The sequence below is a fragment of the Dama dama genome, chromosome 4, assembly GCF_033118175.1.
Source record: "Dama dama isolate Ldn47 chromosome 4, ASM3311817v1, whole genome shotgun sequence".
In the NCBI taxonomy this organism is placed as follows: Eukaryota; Metazoa; Chordata; class Mammalia; order Artiodactyla; family Cervidae; genus Dama; species Dama dama.
The window spans coordinates 53,669,013-53,688,251 of NC_083684.1; the positions used below are offsets into that span (position 1 = coordinate 53,669,013).

Consider the following 19,239-nt stretch of genomic DNA (forward strand, 5'->3'; position numbering starts at 1 on the left):
CTCAGTGGTAAAGAATCACCTGCCAATGCAGGGGACATGGGTTCCATCCCTGGTCTGGAAAGATTCCGTGTGCTGAGTGACAACAAAGCCCATGCACCTCAACTACTGAGCCAGTGCTCTAGGGCCATGCTCCGCAACAAAAAGAAACTATTGCAATGAGAAGCCTGCACATCGTAACTAGAGAGTAGCCCTCACTCACTGCAACTGAAGAAGGCCTGCAAAAAAAACCCAACAGAGTCAAAATAAAAATAAATAAAAGGGACTTCCCCGGTGGTCCAGTGGCTAATACTCTGGGCTCCCAACGAAGGGGCCTGGGTTCGATCCCTGGTCAGGGAACTAGGTCTCACATGCCATAGCTAAGACCCTGGTGCAGCCAAATAAATAAATAAAAATATTAAATAAATAAATAATAAAACCTACTACTTTTCCTGATAAAATTAGTAATGCAGGGTCTTTGGATAATGCCTGAAAAATAGAGACATGCATAAAGGAGAAAAAAGAAATCTGTAAATTCACCACCCACCTCACCCTGTCTCGCCTCACCCCAGCTCTGGAACAATTTTTCCAATGTGTAGAAATGTTACATATATTGATTTGTGTGTATGTTTTCTGATTATTGAAGTAACACATTCGTTATAAAGATTCAGCCAATTAAAAAAACACAATTTGGAGACTTAAAAAAGTCTTTAATCCCACTTCCTGGAGGTAATCTTTTTAGCAGTTAGTTGCTAATCCTCCTTTTTTTTTTTTTCCTCTATGAACAATTTCTGCCAAGTTGGAGCTTGTCTGTATACAGTTTGGTAGTCTGCTTTTTGTGTCTTATCAATATCTCTCATTTGTATTCCCCCACGTCTTTAATTATACTGTATCAGTGAGGTCCCCTGCAGGAAATAGATGGCCTAATCAATTTAGGATAATTTGAAGTGGTATAATACCAGGAGTGTTTACCAAGGGACTGGATGGTAAAGGGGGCAGAGGACAAGTAGTTCAAGGTCTTGGGGCCCAGCTGGTGTGGGTCTGTCATCCCTCAGCCTGAAGAAAGCGGATGGGGGAGGGAGGGGTTACCTGACCCCGGAAGAAGTCATACACACAGGTGGAGGAGAAGAGAGGTAAATACACTGACTGTATTCTACTTTCCCTCTCAGGCCCTATTACTAGGCTCCCCATTGACTGCACTCAACAGAAGCCAAAGGCCAGCTTCTGGGGCCCAGAGGAGGCTTGAGAAGTGGGAAGAATGACCTTGGAGGGGCAGATGGAAGACAATTTGCATGTACCACTAGTAAGGCTTCCAATCTAATGGGATTATTGAATAACCAATCCCAAACTCCTATTGGTGGGCATTAATATTCTTTCCAGTCTTTTGTCAAAGTCATGCTTCTTAAGACTAGGGGAGAGAAAGGGAGTAACTTTTTCATTCTTTTAACGGTGTCTGTCATAGAGCTGAAATTTTAAATTTTTCTAATTCATCAATTTTTTTTTCTTCCATGTCTTGTGTTTTCAACGTATACAAAAAGAATCATCATCACGGTTCCCTAGATTTTCTCCTATACTACATTATAGGGGTTGTATAGTTCTGCACTTTACATTTAGGTCTATGATATATTTTAGGTTAACTTTTGTGAAAATGTGCAAAGTCTGCATCTAGGTTTATTTGTTTATATTTATTTTTGGTCACACCCTAAGGCATGCAGGATTTAGTTCCCTGACCAGGGATTGAAACTTCGCCCCCTGTAGTGGAAGCTCGGAGTCTAAACCACTGGGTCACCAGGGAATTCCCTATCCAGTTGTTTCAGTACCATTTGTGGGAAGACCATCCTTTCTTTATTGAATAATTGCCTTTGGTCCTTTCTCAAAAATCAATTGACTGCATTTGTGTGGGTCTATTCCTGGGCACTCTCTTCTGTTACATTGATTTATTTATCTTTTCACTAATAACAGAGTCCTGATTATTATAGCTTTATAGTAAGTCTTAATGTGAGAGTGTCCATCCTTCAACGTTGTTCTTCTCCTTTAATACTGTGAAAGCTACTCTGGGTCTTTCAAATTTCTGTTTAAACTTTCGCTTTGTCAGTATCCACAAATTAACTTGCTAGAACTTTGGATTGTATTGACTCTATAGATTAAGTTAGGAAGGACTGACATCTTCACAATATTGAATCTTGCTATCCATATTCACAGAAGAGTTCTATTTTTAGATGTTCTTTTACTTCTCTCATCAGAGTTTTATAGTGTTTCTCATACAGATTTTGTTTATATTTTGTTAGATTTGTATTAATACTTAAGTATTTCATTTTGGGGGATGTTGAATGTAAATGGTATTTTTAATTTCAAATTCAAATTGTTCATTGAAAGCAATAGGCTTTTGTGTATTAATCTTATATACTGACACCTTGCTGTAATTGCTTATTGATTCAAAAATGTATTTTTTTCCATGTGTTTTTAAAGACATAAAATTAAATACACAGGACTATTAAGAAAATTGATTATATTGAAACACAGTTACCGAAACATTAGAGTAACTTTGCAATAAGTGATACATATTTCTCTTTATTAATGATCTAAGTACAAGATAGAGCAATAGGTTTAACAACTACTATACTTTTGAAGTAGTAATAGGAGTAAATGATATTGCAAGACATGTGCCATATCTGTAGTATGCTATGAAATATCTGTGCCTTCTTTTATCACAAAGTCACAACTTCTGCTAATATTATTGTAGCTTGTTGCTTACATTCATCAGGGAAAGAAATGCTAAATTTCAGTTAGAGGTTAGTGAAGGAGATGTAACTTTCTCCCATGCAAGTTCACTTTCCCCTGAATCCTACCGTAGGGGTAGTTCATGAACCCCAGGTTAAGCTGGACTTTAAATAGAATGAAGTAGATCTATATGTATTAACATGGAAAAATCTTCAAGACATAGAGTGAAAAAAGGAAATTGTTGAGAACAATACACATGTTGTGACACTCCTTGAGTTTAGAAATACTCATACATGCAAAAGCAATTCACTGGAAAAAAAATAGCCCTTTCAAAAACCATGCTGGGCTTCCTTAGTGGCTTAGTGGTGAAGAATCTGCCTGCCAATGCAGGAGACACCTGGTTCGATCCCTGGTCTGGGAAGATTCCACATGACCCAAACCAACTAAGTCTGTGTACAGTTATTGAGCCTATACTCTGGATCCCAGGAACTGCAACTATTGAAGCCCCCACTGAAGCACCCTAGAGCCCCTGCTCCGCAGCAAGAGAAGCCACCACTATAAGAAGCCCATGCACTGAAATGAAGAGTAGATCTCACTTGCTGCAACTAGAGAAAATCTGTGAAATAATGAAGACCAGACACAGCTAAGAATAAGTAAATTAATTAACTAAAAAAACAATGCTGGAGTAATTGGACAACCATAGGCCAAACAATGAACCTTGACCTAAAACTCACACGAAAATAAAAATTAACTCAATATGGAGCACTGACTTAAATGTAAAACATAAAGCTATAGAAGTTAGAAAAATCTAGGAAGACCATCTTCAAGGTCTAGAGGTGGACAAAGGGATTAATCCATAAAAGGAAAATTGATCAACTGAACTGGATCAAAAATTTTTGCTCTGTGAAAGACCATGTTAAGAAGATAGGACTTCTCTCGTGGTACAGTGGATAAGGATCCATCTGCCAATCCAGGGGATGGGTTCAATCCTGGATCCAGGAAGATCCCAACTAAGCCTGTGCTCTACAACTACTGAGCCCATGCTCTAGATCCAGTGAGCCACAACTACTGAGCTCAAGTGCTGCAACTACTAAAGCCCATGTGCCTGGCGCCTGTGCTCCACAACAAGCCACCTCAATTAGAAGCCAGAGCACTGCAACCAGAGAGAGCCCTCGTGAAGCAATGAAGACTCAGCACAACCAAAAATAATTAGTTAATTAAAAAAGAAGATAGAAAGATGAGCTAAAGACTGGGAGAAAATAATTGCAAACCACCCACCTTATGAAGGACTAGTATCGTGAATAGATAGAGAACTCTCAAAACTCAACAGTAGAAAAATTAAACAACCCATTTGGGAAATGGGCAAAAGACATTAAGAGACATTTCACCAAAGAGTGAAAGTTGGGAAATAAGTATATGAAAAGATGTTGGACATTATTAGCCATTCGGTTCAGTTCAGTTCAGTCGCTCAGTTGTGTCTGACTCTTTGCAACTCCTTGCAATCGCAGCACACTAGGCCTCCCTGTCCATCACCAACTCCTGGAGTCTACCCAAACCCATGTCCATCAAGTCGGTGATGCCATCCAGCCATCTCATCCTCTGTCATCCCCTTCTCCTCCTGCCCCCAATCTTTCTCAGCATTAGGGTCTTTTCCAATGAGTCAACTCATTGGAAACTCATGAGGTGGCCAAAGTATTGGAGTTTCAGCTTCAACATCAGTCCTTCCAATGAACACCCAGGACTGATCTCCTTTAGGATGGACTAGTTGGATCTCCTTGCAGTCCAAGGGTCTCTCAAGAGTCTTCTCCAACACCACAGTTCAAAAGCATCAATTCTTTGGTGCTCAGCTTTCCTCACAGTCCAACTCTCACATCCATACATGACTACTGGAAAAACCATAGCCTTGACTAGACAGACCTTTGTTGGCAAAGTAATGTCTCTGCTTTTAAAAATGCTATCTAGGTTTGTCATAACTTTCCTTCCAAGGAGTAAGCGTCTTTTAATTTCATGGCTGCAATCACCATCTGCAGTGATTTTGGAACCCAAAAAAATAAAGTCTGACACTGTTTCCACTGTTTCCCCATCTATTTGCCATGAAGTGATGGGACCAGATGCCATCATCTTAGTTTTCTGAATGTTAAGCTTTAAGCCAACTTATTCACTCTCCTCCTTCACTTTCATCAAGAGGCTCTTTAGTTCCTCTTCACTTTCTGCCATAAGGGTGGTGTCGTCTGCATATCTGAGGTTATTGATATTTCTCCTGGCAATCTTGATTCCAGCTTGTGCTTCTTCCAGCCCAGTGTTTCTCATGATGTACTCTGCATATAAGTTAAATAAGCAGGGTGACAATATACAGCCTTGACATACTCCTTTTCCTATTTGGAACCAGTTTGTTGTTCCATGTCCAGTTCTAACTGTTGCTTCTTGACCTGCATACAGGTTTCTCAAGAGACAGATCATTAGAGAGATGCAAATTAAAACCACAATGAGATAATATAATACGGCTATCGGAATGCCTAAAAAAATAGTGACAACATCAAATGCTAGTGAGGATACAGGAAACTGATCACTCATTGCTGGTGTAAATGCAAAATGGTATAGCCCCTCTGGAAAACAGGGTTGGTCATTTCTCAAAAAACTAAACATGTGGGGCATCCCTGGTAGTTCAGTGGTAAAGAATCCGCCTCCCAATACAGGAGACATGGGTTCAATCCCTGGCCTGGGAAGATCCTACATACTGTGGATCAACTAAGCCTGTTAGTTGGTAGTTGGTAAAGGACTACATATCATTTAATAGAGTGCTATTAAATGATATTTATTCATTTACTAATTATAAAACTATTTTTCATTTGCTGTTGAAAATTGGAATTGCAGACATGTTTTTCTCAAACATTGTTAACAATAATTATAGCTGATACATGCTAAGCACTTCCTGAATGAAGAATCCCATGGACAGAGGAGCCTGGCGGACTACAGTCCATGGAATCACAAAGAGTCAGACACGATTGAAACAACTTAACATGCACACACAGGAAATAATACTCTAAGGAAGATAGAATTTTTCTAAGACCTGGATGAGTAAAAAAGCTGAAAAACAGAAGGGAGGGATATTTGTGCAAGGAAAGAGAAAGCAAAAGACAGGGAAAGAAGACAGGATGTAATGACAAAAGAGAGCGATGGAAGAGCAAGCATTAGAAACCCTAGTATGAGCTCCTGGAGGGCAGGCACTTGTATTGGTACCTCTGCCAAGCTTGCAGCTTCCAATTGAAGGCAAAGGTGTGTTTTCAGTTCATCGCTAGAGAGGAAAAGAAAGATCAACATACAGAAAAGACAGAGTCCAGAAAGCAAACAGTAGCAACTGGCTCAGGAGTGAGGGTCAGGCAGAGTCATGGCTGGCACTGGCCCAGGGGGGTAGAAGTCCACACACACCAGCCAGTGGCCAGCACTGACGTTGGGAAAGTTTACTCTGCATCGGGGAAGCCCGGTTGCTCACTGGTCTCAGTTAAAAACACTTAAAAGCCACCATGGAGGGTGCAGGCACCGCCGACCCAGGTGGGCACCACTCTGGACACCACCCAGAGGCCAGTGGAAGACAGGCCCTGCTGCAGTGCCAGGAACCCAAGACACAGTGCAGGTGAGGAGTGAGGGGAGAGAGGCTGAGGGTAGGAGGGGTGTCAGGACCCTCCCTGCCTCTTCCCCTGGGTGTGATCAGCGTCCACGCTGTGAGGGTCCGTCCTTGTGCCAGTCTAACCAGAGGCAGGGGCTTGGACTCAGGGCCTTCTCTTTGGGCTCGCTGACATCCGTCGCCTGCAGCAGGAGCGGAGATGGGGTGGAGTGGCGCAGCCACAGCAGCCGTCGTCGGGCTGTGGGTTTTGGAGACTGTGGGTGCGGTGGCGTACCCCACATGACTGAGCCCGGCGCTGCCTCCTCTCACATTATCGCTCCTTGGACCCCTGGGCGCTGCTGGCTGTTAAGGCAGTGAGGGACCGATATGTGAGTGATGCTCTGAGGCCCTGCCCCCCTCTCCCAACCCCGCACCTCCCAGCCCTGGTCCCTCCAGGCTCAGAGACACCAGTCTTTGGCCCGAGGGGCGCCCATGTTCTAGCGTCCAGCAGGCACATCTCTGATTTCAGGGTCCACAACTGTGACTCTGACGTCTTCCCGGGGGTCCCGTGGTCGGCTCATATACGTCCTTGGTGAGATTCACAGAGGGGCGCCCCCTCCAGGCGGACTCGGCTCGAAGTCTAGGCATAGGCTCCGCACAAAGAGCGCGGGAGCATTACAGCTCCGCTCACTCATCAGAGCGCAGCCTGGTGCGGGACACGAAAAACACCACCGTCCCGACCCACTGATCCACGCCCAGGAATCCTCGACGTCCCAGTGCTCCAGGGGCCCTGGCCAGGAGGCCCTGCATCACCCCAGCTCTTGTCCCACAGGAAGCAGAGACGCTGAGCTGGGGGCCCCAAAACTGCTCGATCCGCCAGAAGAGGAACCCTCCTCGGCCGTCGGTGAGGCCCGAGGCCGGCGGGGTTGTGTGTGTGGTGGGGGGCGGCTCGGGCGCCGCCCCGTCTAACTCCAGCCGGGTCCCCGCAGTCCTGTGCGATGCTCCGTCGGGTGGCCCGCGACCTCGCCGACGCCCAGGCCGTGCTGAGCAGCCTGCCGAGCCCCGAGCTCTTCCCCGGCGTCGGGCAGACCCTGGAGCTGCTGGCGGCCGCGGGCCGGGACGTGGCGGCCTGCGTGAGTGCTCGGCGGCCTGGCCCCGCGCCGCTCCCGCCTCGCTCTGCGCCCCTGGTCTCAGGGCCACGACCCGCACTGCGAGGCTGTCCCCCTGAGCCCGGAAACGGGCACGGACACGATTCGCACCCTCCCGCCTTTGCTCTGCGGCCGCCGGAAGGGAGAGGGCGCGAGTCACCGGGGAGGGGAGGGCAGGCTCGGGTCTCCACCGCCTTCGCTGACCTCCTTCCCCGCTCCAGCTCGAGCTGGCCCGGCCAGGCTCCTGGAGGAGGTCCCCGCCGCGGCCCGGGAGGCGTCCCAAGACTCGCCGAGCTGTGAGTGGAGCCGGCGCGAGCGCGGCTGGACCGCAGGGAGGACCGCGGGAGGTGGAGACGGGGCGGGGGCCGGGCTTGGAGCCCTGAGGGTCCGGAGCGGGGTGTCTCTCGGGAAGGAGATTGCTGACTCAGCCCCGCTCTGCCTCCTTCCCGGGCTGCAGGACTCGCCTCGGTGCCACGAAGCCACCGTCATCTTCCACCTCCTGCACCTGCTCGCGTGGGACCTGCGGCTGGTGGCGCACTCGGGGCCTTGTCTGTGATGCCGCCGCCGCTCCGCCTGGACCCGGAGCGCTCAGGGCGCCTGGCTGCGCGCGCCGCCCTCCTGCGAGGGTTCACTGACCCAGGGGGTCTCTCAGCCGCCTGCGCTGGTGCCAGAGGCGCCCTTTCCCTAAAGACCGGAGGATTTCCCTGAAACCAGCGGTATTCCCGTGGGATGCGTTGCCCTAAGAACCTCCCAGGAAAAGACTGGAGTCCGTGTCTGCCTTGATCGCTGACCACCACCACGGACCATGGACCGGTTTCTACTTCTGTAGTTACAGGAACCCCTGTCCCGTGACAAGTTCCAATTCCAGCTTTGAACCTTCAGTGGTCGCCTTGAGAGTCCACGAATCTGTGACTTTTGGAGCTCCCGCTGGGGAGGCCTCATTCCCTGAGGGGCTGGGTAGTGAAGAGGCCAAAAGTCCTTCTGATAAGCAGTTGTTGTTTTTTTTTTTTTTTTCTTTTAGTTCTGTAACTTGTATGTTTTGTATTGATGACGTTTCTCTGTGTGTTTGCTATTCTGTATTCTATTGTTAATTTATTGCCAATTATTAAATATTTTTTGCATTTCTGTTGGTTGTTTCTCCTGTGATCCTTGTGGGGAGGGCTGCTGATCACAAAATGCTGAGACAGGGAAATCAGGTGACTTGAGTTTCAGTTCTGTCCCTGCCACTTCATAGTTGTGTGTCTGGACAAATTCTCTTTGAGCTTCAGTTTTCTTATCCATGCCATGGCATTATTGCACTTCTTTTGCAGTGAGTAATATACATTAAAATAATGTTTCTGAAACTTCCAGCTGAAGTCATGGAATGGCAGTAATAATTGATCTCCATTAAATCATCACACATATAAATGCAAAACAATTGGACTTCAAAATTTTGTCAAGAGACTTCCTTGGTGGTCCAGTGGTTAAGATGCTGGGCTTCCAGTGCAGGGGGCTTGAGATAGATCTCTGGTTGGAGAATTAAGATCCTATTTGCCCCGTTGTGGGGCAAAAAAAAAGTCTGAACCTGTGGAGGAACAATTTTTATGGATAGCTTGGAAACAGGCCTGTTTCCCAAGGTCACACAACCAGTGATGGTCAGAGCCTGGTTTGAATCCCAGAATCTTTGACTCCAGCTCCCAGGCTCCTACCTGGTGTCTCAGAGTGTAAAGAATCTGCCTGCAATGGAAGAGACCCAGGTTCAATCCCTAGGTCAGCAAGATCCCCTGGAGGGAGAAATGGCAACCCACTCCACTATTGTTGCCTGGAGAATCCCATGGACAGAGGAGCCTGGTGAGCTACAGTTCAAGAGTTCAAAAAGAGTCAGATGTGACTGGACTAACACTTTCACTTTCTTCCCAAGCTCTTAACCACTCCCCTGAACTTCCTTTGTAAGAGAAGCACTATGATGTTTAAGAATTTTGAGGTATTTTGTCAATTTTCAGGATTCCTTTTAGCAATGTCTCCTCCCCTGATATAAAGTCCCTGCAACTGACAGGACTAACCAGAACACAGATGGAGAAGCTCTATACAGTCAGCAAAAACAAGACCGGGAGCTGACTGTGGCTCAGATCATGAACTCCTTATTGCCAAATTCAGACTTAAACTGAAGAAATTAGGGATAACCACTAGACCATTCATGTATGACCTAAATCAAATCCCTTATGACTATACAGTGGAAGTGAGAAATCAATTTAAGGGACTAGATCTGATAGACAGAAAGCCTGATGAACTATGGACGGAGGTTTGTGACTTTGTACAGGAGACAGGGATCAAGACCATCCCCATGGAAAAGAAATGCAAAAAGGCAAAATGGTTGTCTGAAGAGGCCTTACAAATAACAGTGAAATGAAAAGAAGCAAAAAGCAAAGGAAAAAAGGAAAGATATTCCCATTTGAATGCACAGTTCCAAAGAATAGCCAGGAGAGATAAGAAAGCCTTCCTCAGCAATCAATGCAAAGAAATAGAGGAAAACATCAGAATGGGAAAGACTAGAGATCTCTTCAAGAAAATTAGAGATACCAAGGGAATATTTCATGCAAAAATGGGTTCAATAAAGGACAGAAATGGTATGGACTTAACAGAAGCAGAAGATATTAAGAAGAGGTGGCAAGAATACACAGAAGAACTGTACAAAAAAGATCTTCACGAACCAGATAATCACAATGGTGTGACCACTCACCTAGAGCCAGAGATCCTGGAATGTGAAGTCAAGTGGGCCTTAGAAAGTATCACTATGAACAAAGCTAGTGGAGGTGATGGAATTCCAGTTGAGCTATTTCAAATCCTGAAAGATGATGCTGTGAAAGTGCTGCACTCAATATGCCAGCAAATTTGGAAAACTCAGCAGTGCCCACAGGACTGGAAAAGGTCAGTTTTCATTCCAATCCCTAAGAAAGGCAATGCCAAAGAATGCTCAAACTACCGCACAATTGCACTCATCTCACACGCTAGTAAGGTAATGCTCAAAATTCTCCAAGCTAGGCTTCAGCAATCGTGAACCAAGAACTTCCAGATGGTCAAGCTGATTTTAGAAAAGGCAGAGGAACCAGAGATCAAATTGCCAATATCCCTTGATCATCAAAAAAGCAAAAGAGTTCTAGAAAAACATCTATTTCTGCTTTATTGACTACGCCAAAGCCTTCGACTGTGTGGATCACAATAAACTGGAAAATTCTGAAGGAGATGGGAATACAAGACCACCTGACCTGTCCCTTGAGAAACCTGTATACAGATCAGGAAGCAACAGTTAGAACTGGACATGGAACAACAGACTGGTTCCAAATAGGAAAAGGAGTATGTCAAGGCTGTATATTGTCACCCTGCTTATTTAACTTATATGCAGAGTACATCATGAGAAACACTGGGCTGGAAGAAGCACAAGCTGGAATCAAGATTGCCAGGAGAAATATCAATAACCTCAGATATGCAGATGACACCACCCTTATCGCAGAAAGTGAAGAGGAACTGAAAAGCATCTTGATGAAAGTGAAAGAGGAGAGTGAAAAAGTTGGCTTAAAGCTTAACATTCAGAAAACTAAGATGATGGCATCTGGTCCCATCACTTCATGGCAAATAGATGGGGAAACAGTGGAAACAGTGTCAGACTTTATTTTTTTGGGCTCCAAAATCACTGCAGATGGTGATTGCAGCCATGAAATTAAAAGACACTTACTCTTTGGAAGGAAAGTTATGACCAACCTAGATAGCATATTAAAAAGCAGAGACATTACTTTGCCAACAAAGGTCCGTCTAGTCAAGGCTATGGTTTTTCCAATGGTCATGTATGGATGTGAAAGTTGGACTGTGAGGAAAGCTGAGCGCCGAAAAATTGATGCTTTTGAACTGTGGTGTTGGAGAAGACTCTTGAGAGTCCCTTGGACTGCAAGGAGATCCAACCAGTCCATCCTAAAGGAGATCAGTCCTGGGTGTTCATTGGAAGGACTGATGTTGAAGCTGAAACTCCAATACTTTGGCCACCTCATGAGTTTCCAATGAGTTGACTCATTGGAAAAGACCCTGATTCTGGGAGGGATTAGGGGCAGGAGGAGAAAGTGACGACAGAGGATGAGATGGCTGGATGGCATCACCAACTCAATGGGGATGAGTTTGAGTAAACTCCGGGAGTTGGTGATGGACAGGGAGGCCTGGTGTGCTGCGATTCATGGGGTCGCAAAGAGTCAGACACAACTGAGTGACTGAACTGAACTGAACTGACTGAACCAGAACACTGGTAGGTGCCTTGGGCACATCCCTGCGGTTGCTTTGGAATCTTTATTACGCATTAGTGTTCAAAGATATCCCCAGCTGAAGACTTTGGTCCACCCTCTCCCTGGAATTACGAATGAAGGGAAGAGGGAGTGGGAGGAATAGTCAAAAGGACTCCACACCTTCTATTGAAAAAATCCAACTCCCTCCAAGTCCAGGAGATCTAACTACAGTGGGGCTGCTGAGTGCAGTGGCTATTTTCTGGTTTCAGACAAAATTCAGTTCATATCCTGCCCTCACTGGTTATTTGCTGTGTGACCGTGAACAACTTTCTTAACCTCTCTGGGTCCCCCGCCCCCCGTCTTCTGTATTTGAAATACAGAATTAAAGCATGGATGTCTTTGGTGCTATCACGAGTATTCAAGACCACATTGCAGCAGAGACATAGACAGGCTCACAAAAGGAGGAGGTTCTCTCTCTTTTCCTTTTGCACTGTTTCCTTTTCTTAGAAGGCTCCCTCTCAGATCTCCACAGCGCTCCTTCCCTCATTTCCTTTAGGTCTGCCCTCAAGTGTCATTTCATTACCTTATTTAATGCAAAGTTTCCCTTCCACTCTGCTCTCAACCCTGGTTCATTTCTTTCATTTTCATTATCTGATGTTATGTAACATAATACATCCCACATGCCTAATCCCCCCATCCCATACTCTCTGGTACCTTTTTCTTGTAAAAAAACAAAAAAACAAAAAAAACTTCATGAAGCATAATTTTATGCCTTTTATTTTTTTTAATGATCTCTTCCTGGCGCCTTAAAAGGGTCTGACCCAAAGTGAGGGAGGGGGTGAGTAATTACTTAGTGAATGAATGAAGTCATTTTTCTCAAACCCAGTTGATTTCCCTGAAGTCTTGGTCACACTCCAATTTCATAACAGATCCTCCTATTCCTGTGCCTGACAATCAGAGAACAGGTTAGAGCAGACTCCGCCCCTCCCCTATTATTCTGTCGATATCAGTACCAGGTTGGGAGGAGCTGGTCTCCTCTCTTAGTTCCAGAGTGTTTTTGCCTTTCTGACCTCCTCTCCACACCCTAAACATCACCCCTGGATCTTCTCCCAGCCTCTGAACAGCCTCCCTCTTGGAAGATCCAGGTTGTTCATGGTAACACCTCCTACAGGTGCCTTTTCCTTCTACTTCCTGCATTGGGGCATCTGCAAAAGAGAAAATCCCTCTGTCCCTTCCCCTGCTGCTGCTGCTGCTGCTAAGTCGCTTCAGTCGTGTCCGAATCTGTGTGACCCCATGGACGGCAGCCCACCAGGCTCTGCCGTCCCTGGGATTCTCCAGGCAAGAACACTGGAGTGGGTTGCCATTTCCTTCTCCAATGCATGAAAGTGAAAAGTGAAAGTGAAGTCACTCAGTCGTATCCGACTCTTCGTGACCCCATGGACTGCAGCCTACCAGGCTCCTCTGTCCATGGGATTTTCCAGGCAAGAGTACTGGAGTGGGTTGCCATTGCCTTCTCCAGTCCCCTCCCCATCCAACCCTAAATCAGCCTGGTCCCTGCAGGAGAAACTTCCCCACCCCTTGTGGAGCTGAAGCTATCCCCGTCCTAATTTTGTCTTCATTACTCACTCATTACTTTATTACTCATTCGAAATGAGCATAAATCGATGTCATTTTATCTTTCGCTCAATTGCTCACCTGGCTCACTGTCTCCGCCCTGCTCTGGGCTTTCCCAGCCCGGGTCTCCCCTGGTGGCCACTGTCAGCCACTACCTGTGTTTTCACTTTTCGTACATCAGCTGGGATTGCCCGGCTGCACAGGCTAAAAGCTGCGCCATGGAGCTCAGGCAGCAGTTACACCTCAGACGGAGCTGGAAGTTCAGAGACAAAAACGGAGCAACGAGCCGAGATTCAGAAGAGGAGGCTGAAGTCAGAGACGCCAGACAAGACTGAGATCCCAGGCAACAGCCTCAGAGTGGACACTTGATGCCCCATTCTGACAGAGACCAGAGAGCAGGAATGAAGCTGGGTGAGCCCCCACATCATTGTCTGGGACCCTCGCCTCCCCACAGCCTGCACCCTCCCTGCCTGACGCCCTCCCCACCTCACCTCTCTATCCTTCCTGAAGCAGACATGGCCCCGGGCTGCATGCTGGTGCTGGTGCTGATGCTGCTGACCGCGGCGCTGAGCAGGACAGGGGCAGCTCCTGTGCCCTCTGCCCCCAGGGCAGTGCCACCTGCCAGGGGCTGCCACATGGCCGAGTTCAAGTCTCTGTCCCCGCAAGAGCTGCAGGCCTTCAAGACGGCCAAGGATGCCTTTGTGAGTTTCCCCACCCCTCCTGCAGTGGGTGAGCCCCCAGCCCCCTGCTGTGGGCTCCTAGACAACCTGGGCTGCAGGCGGGCCTGCCCTCCCTTCACGGGGCTGGCCTCCCCGCTCCCCGCAGTGGGCGATCTCCTGTCCTGCCCTGGATGAGCCTCTACCATCCTTTGGGAAGTTCACCTCCCCTGCTCTGTTGTTGGCCATCTTCGGGTCTCCCTGGGGTCCCCCCTCCGTCCCTCCCGCTGTGATCTGACCTTGCCCTTGCTCTCTAGGAGGACTCACTCCTGCAGAAGGACTGGGACTGCAGCGCCCGCCTGTTCCCCAGGACCCGGGACCTGAAGCACCTGCAGGTGAGTTGGGAGAGTCAGGCCCACCTGCCCTCACCCGCTCTGGCTCTGCAGGTGCCCCTCCCTCCTCTCACGTGTCCTTCTCTCCCTGTCCTCCCCTGCGCTTCCCCTCAGCCAACCATGAAGACTGTGTCTCTCACCTGACCCTGACTTTCCCTTTCTCTGTCCCTTCCCCTGTCCCTTCCCTGTCCCCCTCACCTGTCCCCCCCACCTGTCCCCCTCACCTGTCCCCTCACCTGTCCCCCTCACCTGACCCCCTCACCTGTCCCTTCCCCTGTCCCCTCACCTGTCCCCCTCACCTGGCCCCCTCACCTGTCCCTTCCCCTGTCCCTTCCCCTGTCCCCTCACCTGTCCCCTCACCTGTCCCTCTCACCTGTGTCCCTTCCCCTGTCCCCTCACCTGTCCCTTCCCCTGTCCCCTCACCTGTCCCCCTCACCTGACCCCCTCACCTGTCCCTTCCCCTGTCCCCTCACCTGTCCCCCTCACCTGACCCCCTCACCTGTCCCTTCCCCTGTCCCCTCACCTGTCCCCCTCACCTGGCCCCCTCACCTGTCCCTTCCCCTGTCCCTTCCCCTGTCCCCTCACCTGTCCCCCTCACCTGCCCCCCTCACCTGTCCCCCTCACCTGTCCCCTCACCTGTCCCCGTCACCTGTCCCCTCACCTGACCCCCTCACCTGACCCCCTCACCTGTCCCTTCCCCTGTCCCTTCCCCTGTCCCTTCCCCTGTCCCCCTCACCTGTCCCCTCACCTGTCCCCCTCACCTGTGTCCCTTCCCCTGTCCCCTCACCTGTCCCTTCCCCTGTCCCTTCCCCTGTCCCCTCACCTGTCCCCTCACCTGTCCCCTCAACTGTCCCTCTCTCACATGCAGCTCTCACGTGTCTTCTGTCTCCTCCTCAGGTGTGGGAGCGCCCCGTGGCTCTGAAGGCAGAGCTGGCCCTGACACTGACGGTCCTGGAGGCCATGGCTAACTCATCCCTGGACCACAGCCTGGAGCGGCCCCTTCTCACGCTGCGGTACATCCACTCCAAGCTCCAGGCCTGTGTGAGTGCTGAGGCCTCGGGCCGGGTCTGGGTTCTGACCACCTGGATGTCCCCCTCGGTCCCCGGCTCCGCCTCACAGCCTCACCCCTCTCTCCTCTGCCCACAGGTCCCAGCTCAGCCCACAGCAAGCCCCAGGCCCCGGGGCCGCCTCCACCACTGGCTGCACCGGCTTCAGGAGGCCCAGAAGAAGGTGAGTGAGCGAAGAAGCCAAACTGATGTCTGGGGCAGCTGGGATCCCAGGCGTGGGAGATACTGAGCCATCCCTCTCTCCCCTCAGGAGTCCCAGGACTGCCTCGAAGCCTCTGTGATGTTCAACCTCTTCCGCCTCCTCACCCAGGACCTGAAATGTGTTGCTATTGGAGACCAGTGTGTCTGACCCTGGAGACCCGCCTGCAACCTGTCCCACCTTTTTAGATATTTTTTTATGCATCAAAACCAGTTTTTTTAATTTATTACCTCCAAATAATTATTTCTTTATTTATGGATAACATTTCCCAAACTCAGACCCAGTATGTTTATTTTTCTACTTTTTATAAAAAGTGTACAAATAAACAATGAAAAAATGATACTTCCTCTGGTGTGGGTCTCTGTGTTTGTGTATGTGAATTTTTTTTATTTTTGCTGCCACAACAAATTCTCACAAATTGAATGACTCCACAGAACACAAATTCATTATCTCACACTTATACAGGTCAGGAATCTGGGTGGGCTTGGGTAGTTTCTCTGCTGTGGGTCTCACAGGCTAAGTCAAAGTGTGGCTGGCTGGATAGTTTCAGAGGCTCAGGAAAGGATCCCCTTTCATACTCATTTAGGTTTTTGGCAGGATTCTGTTCCTTATGGTTGTCAGACTAAGGTTCCATTTCCTTTGCTGTGATGGCCCATCCTTAGCTCTTGGTCCGTTAATGAGGACCGTAGATCTCAGAGTCAACAATCGTGAGTCAAATCCTTCTTATGCTTGCAGTCCCTCTCATTTCTCCCTTTTCCACATTTCTCTTCTACCTTCAGCCTGAGAAATTTCTCTGCTTTTAAGAACGTGTGTGTAGATTGAGTCTACTCAGGGAATCCAGGATAATCTCTCTATTTCAAAGTCCATAAATCTTAATTACATCTTCAGATCCTTTTATTACACCTGCATGTGTAATAGGATTTATTCATAGGTCAGGGATGGGAGGTTGGCATCTTTGGGGGACATTATTGATCCTCCCACAGTACCTATGTGATGGTGTGACAGTGTCACTAGAAAGGATTCTTTTTTAAACCCTTTCTTTTTAATTTATTTAAATTTTTTATTATTATTAGTTTTTTGGGGTTTTTTTTTAGCCATGACTCAGCATGTAGGACCTTAGTTCCCCGATCAGGGATCAAACTCGCACACCTTGCATTGGATGCATAGAGTCTTAACCACTGAACCACCAGGGAATTTCCTAGAATGCATTCTAAGTAAAGTAATATTAACTAAAAATGCCTTAATAATGAGAACATTTATTACTATATAGGATGAGAAATCTCGAACAGTGAGGTCCATTTAAGCTGGCTGTTCAGTATGGTCTCCAGATCACATGTAGCTATCGTGTATTTGAGAGGTAGCCAGTGCAAGTAGAGCTGTGTTCTAAGATAAGATATCCTCCAGAATTTAACGATTTCTTGTTTTTCTTATTTTTATTTTTTCAGATGGTGCCTGCCAAGTTTCTCCACTGTACAGTTACTGTTTTTCTCTTTGGAGTAAATAAGGATGTGGGTAGACTTTGATATCATGTAAATCCCTATTACTTCTCAAACTCTGACCCATTTGTTTTAGCATCTATTGATGGAGTTTGCCTTACTGTTACTGTGCTGCTAAGTCAATTCAGTTGTCTGACTCTTTGCGACCCCATGGACTGTAGCCCGCCAGGTTCCTCTGTCCATGGGATTCTCCAGGCAACAACTCTGAAGTGGGTTGCCATGCCCTCCTCCAGGGGATCTTCCCAACCCAGTGATCGAACCCGCATCTCTTAAGTCTCCTGCATTGGTAGGTGGGTTCTTTACCACTAGTGCCACATGGGAAGCCCAAAATAAGTGCTAGTTACTCAGTTGTGTCCAATTCTTTGCGACCCCATGGACTGTAGCCCACCAGGCTCATCTGTCCTGGAATTCTCCAGGCAAGAATACTGGAGTGGGTAGAACACCAGCAGATGGCTTCTCTGACACCATCGACTGAACCTTGACCCACCCACAGTGGGTGCAAGAGACACTAGTTCTTTCCCAAGACTAGAACACATTCCCTGGATGCATCCATTTCTGTGGGATGCACAGCCACAGAATATCATCTCGGGTGGTCAGTAGAAGACTTGATTGCTGGGTTGCTTTGGTCACTGACCCCCACATACCAGAAACCAGTCTTACATAATTGCGTGGGTTCCTCTAGCCATTATAGGGCTGGTCCTCTGATTTGAACCTTCAGTGTCTTTGGGGGATTCTATGAGTCTGTAACTCTTGGCTCTCCCCACCCAAGCAAGTCTCATTCTCTCAGGGATCTGGGGATCACAGATGTCAAAGTTCACAGTTATAATACTCTGGGTCCTGTTATTTGTGTGTCCCCATGTTTGCAAACCCCATGTCTCTGGTGGTATTCTTTTCTCCTGGTGTCAGTTCATTTTCATTTATTAAGTGGTGTTACACTTACTAGTGAGAGCAATCATTCTGAGATAGGGAGAGTGAGGGAAGCCTGACTTTGAACTTGGACCTGAATTTGATACCCAGATGGGACATTTATCTGCTGAGTGACTTGTCGTAATACATTTACCTTGCCTGGCCTCTAGATTTCTTCATCTGAAAATAACTTAAGGGGACTACCTTGGTGGTCCAGTGACTAAGACTCCTTGCTCCCAATGCAGGGGGTCCAGGTTTGATCCCTGGTCAGGGAACTGGATCCCACTTGCCGCAACTAAGAGTGCGAATGCCACATCTAAAGATCCTGTATGCCCCAACGAAGATAGAAGATCCGTGTGCTTTGACTAACACCCAGCGCAGTCAAATAAATAAATAATAAAATTTTTTTAAAGAAAAGAACTTAAGGATACCTCTCTTTAAAAGGTTCATTTATTCATCCCTGCAGCCATTCAGTCGTCCACTCATTCTACACAGATGGTGTTTCCTAGTCGCCTGTTATTTGCCAGTATTGTGGATACAGAGCCACGGGCTCCTGTCCTCCCAGGAACTTCAGTCTAGGGAGGACACTGGTTATTAAAGTTTGAGAAACAGAAAGCAGGCCAGTGTGCTGGAGTCTAGAACTCCTCAGAGGGATGGCTGGGAGTGAGGTTAGACTGGTCGATCGGGACCAGGGCCTTTGGTGTCTGCGAAATCTTTAAGCATTTGGATTTTTCTGTAAGATACACAGGGAGTCATTGCAGAGTTTTAATCAAAGATATAACTGCTCAGATTTATGTTTCTAAAAGTTCAGGCCTCAGAAGAGGAGAGCTCCCTGGAGTACCTAAGAGTAGATGAGGGAGTTTGGGTGAGAGATGATGGTGACATATATTCAAGTAAAGAGGTTCTTCTAGCTACGGTACATATACACAATGGAATATTACTCAGCCATTAAAAAGAATTCATTTGAATCAGTTCTAATGAGATGGATGAAACTGGAGCCCATTATATAGAGTGAAGTAAGCCAGAAAGATAAACACCAATACAGTATACTAACACATATATATGGAATTTTAAAAGATGATAACGATAACCCAATATGCAAAACAGAAAAAGAGACACAGACATACAGAACAGACTTTGGGAGAAGGTGAGGGTGGGATGTTGTGAGAGAATAGCATTGAAACCTTGCTATACTATCAAGGGTGAAACAGAT

The 19,239-nt window shown here is 47.4% G+C and overlaps 2 protein-coding genes across 3 annotated transcripts; both read left to right on the forward strand.

The window, feature by feature from the left end:
- Positions 1-6,221: 6,221 nt before the first annotated feature.
- Positions 6,222-8,057, forward strand: LOC133055088 (interferon lambda-4-like). Its single transcript, XM_061140559.1, has 6 exons — positions 6,222-6,249; positions 6,611-6,690; positions 7,134-7,205; positions 7,291-7,434; positions 7,671-7,745; positions 7,907-8,057. Exons 1-6 carry the CDS (start codon positions 6,222-6,224, stop codon positions 8,003-8,005), a joined length of 498 nt encoding a protein of 165 aa, XP_060996542.1. The 3' UTR covers positions 8,006-8,057.
- Positions 8,058-13,564: 5,507 nt separating this feature from the next.
- LOC133051096 (interferon lambda-3-like) lies at positions 13,565-15,966 on the forward strand. 2 transcript variants are annotated; one of them, XM_061135493.1, is made up of 6 exons: positions 13,565-13,721; positions 13,821-14,011; positions 14,284-14,361; positions 15,256-15,399; positions 15,505-15,588; positions 15,676-15,966. In XM_061135493.1, exons 1-6 carry the CDS (start codon positions 13,679-13,681, stop codon positions 15,772-15,774), a joined length of 639 nt encoding a protein of 212 aa, XP_060991476.1. In that variant the 5' UTR covers positions 13,565-13,678; the 3' UTR covers positions 15,775-15,966. The 2 variants fall into 2 exon arrangements, with proteins under 2 accessions (XP_060991476.1, XP_060991483.1); XM_061135500.1 differs by having other exon boundaries at positions 13,824-14,011.
- The last annotated feature ends 3,273 nt before the right edge of the window (positions 15,967-19,239 follow it).

Coding starts and splice junctions, on each gene's coding strand:
- LOC133055088 (XM_061140559.1), top strand. CDS start 6,222: ATGGAGGGTGCAGGCACCGCCGACCCAG. Junction 6,250..6,610: donor TGCAGGCACCGCCGACCCAG/GTGGGCACCACT, acceptor CACATGACTGAG/CCCGGCGCTGCCTCCTCTCA. Junction 7,435..7,670: donor GCCGGGACGTGGCGGCCTGC/GTGAGTGCTCGG, acceptor TCCCCGCTCCAG/CTCGAGCTGGCCCGGCCAGG.
- LOC133051096 (XM_061135493.1), top strand. CDS start 13,679: ATGCCCCATTCTGACAGAGACCAGAGAGCAGGAATGAAGCTGG. Junction 15,400..15,504: donor ACTCCAAGCTCCAGGCCTGT/GTGAGTGCTGAG, acceptor CTCTGCCCACAG/GTCCCAGCTCAGCCCACAGC. Junction 15,589..15,675: donor TTCAGGAGGCCCAGAAGAAG/GTGAGTGAGCGA, acceptor CTCTCCCCTCAG/GAGTCCCAGGACTGCCTCGA.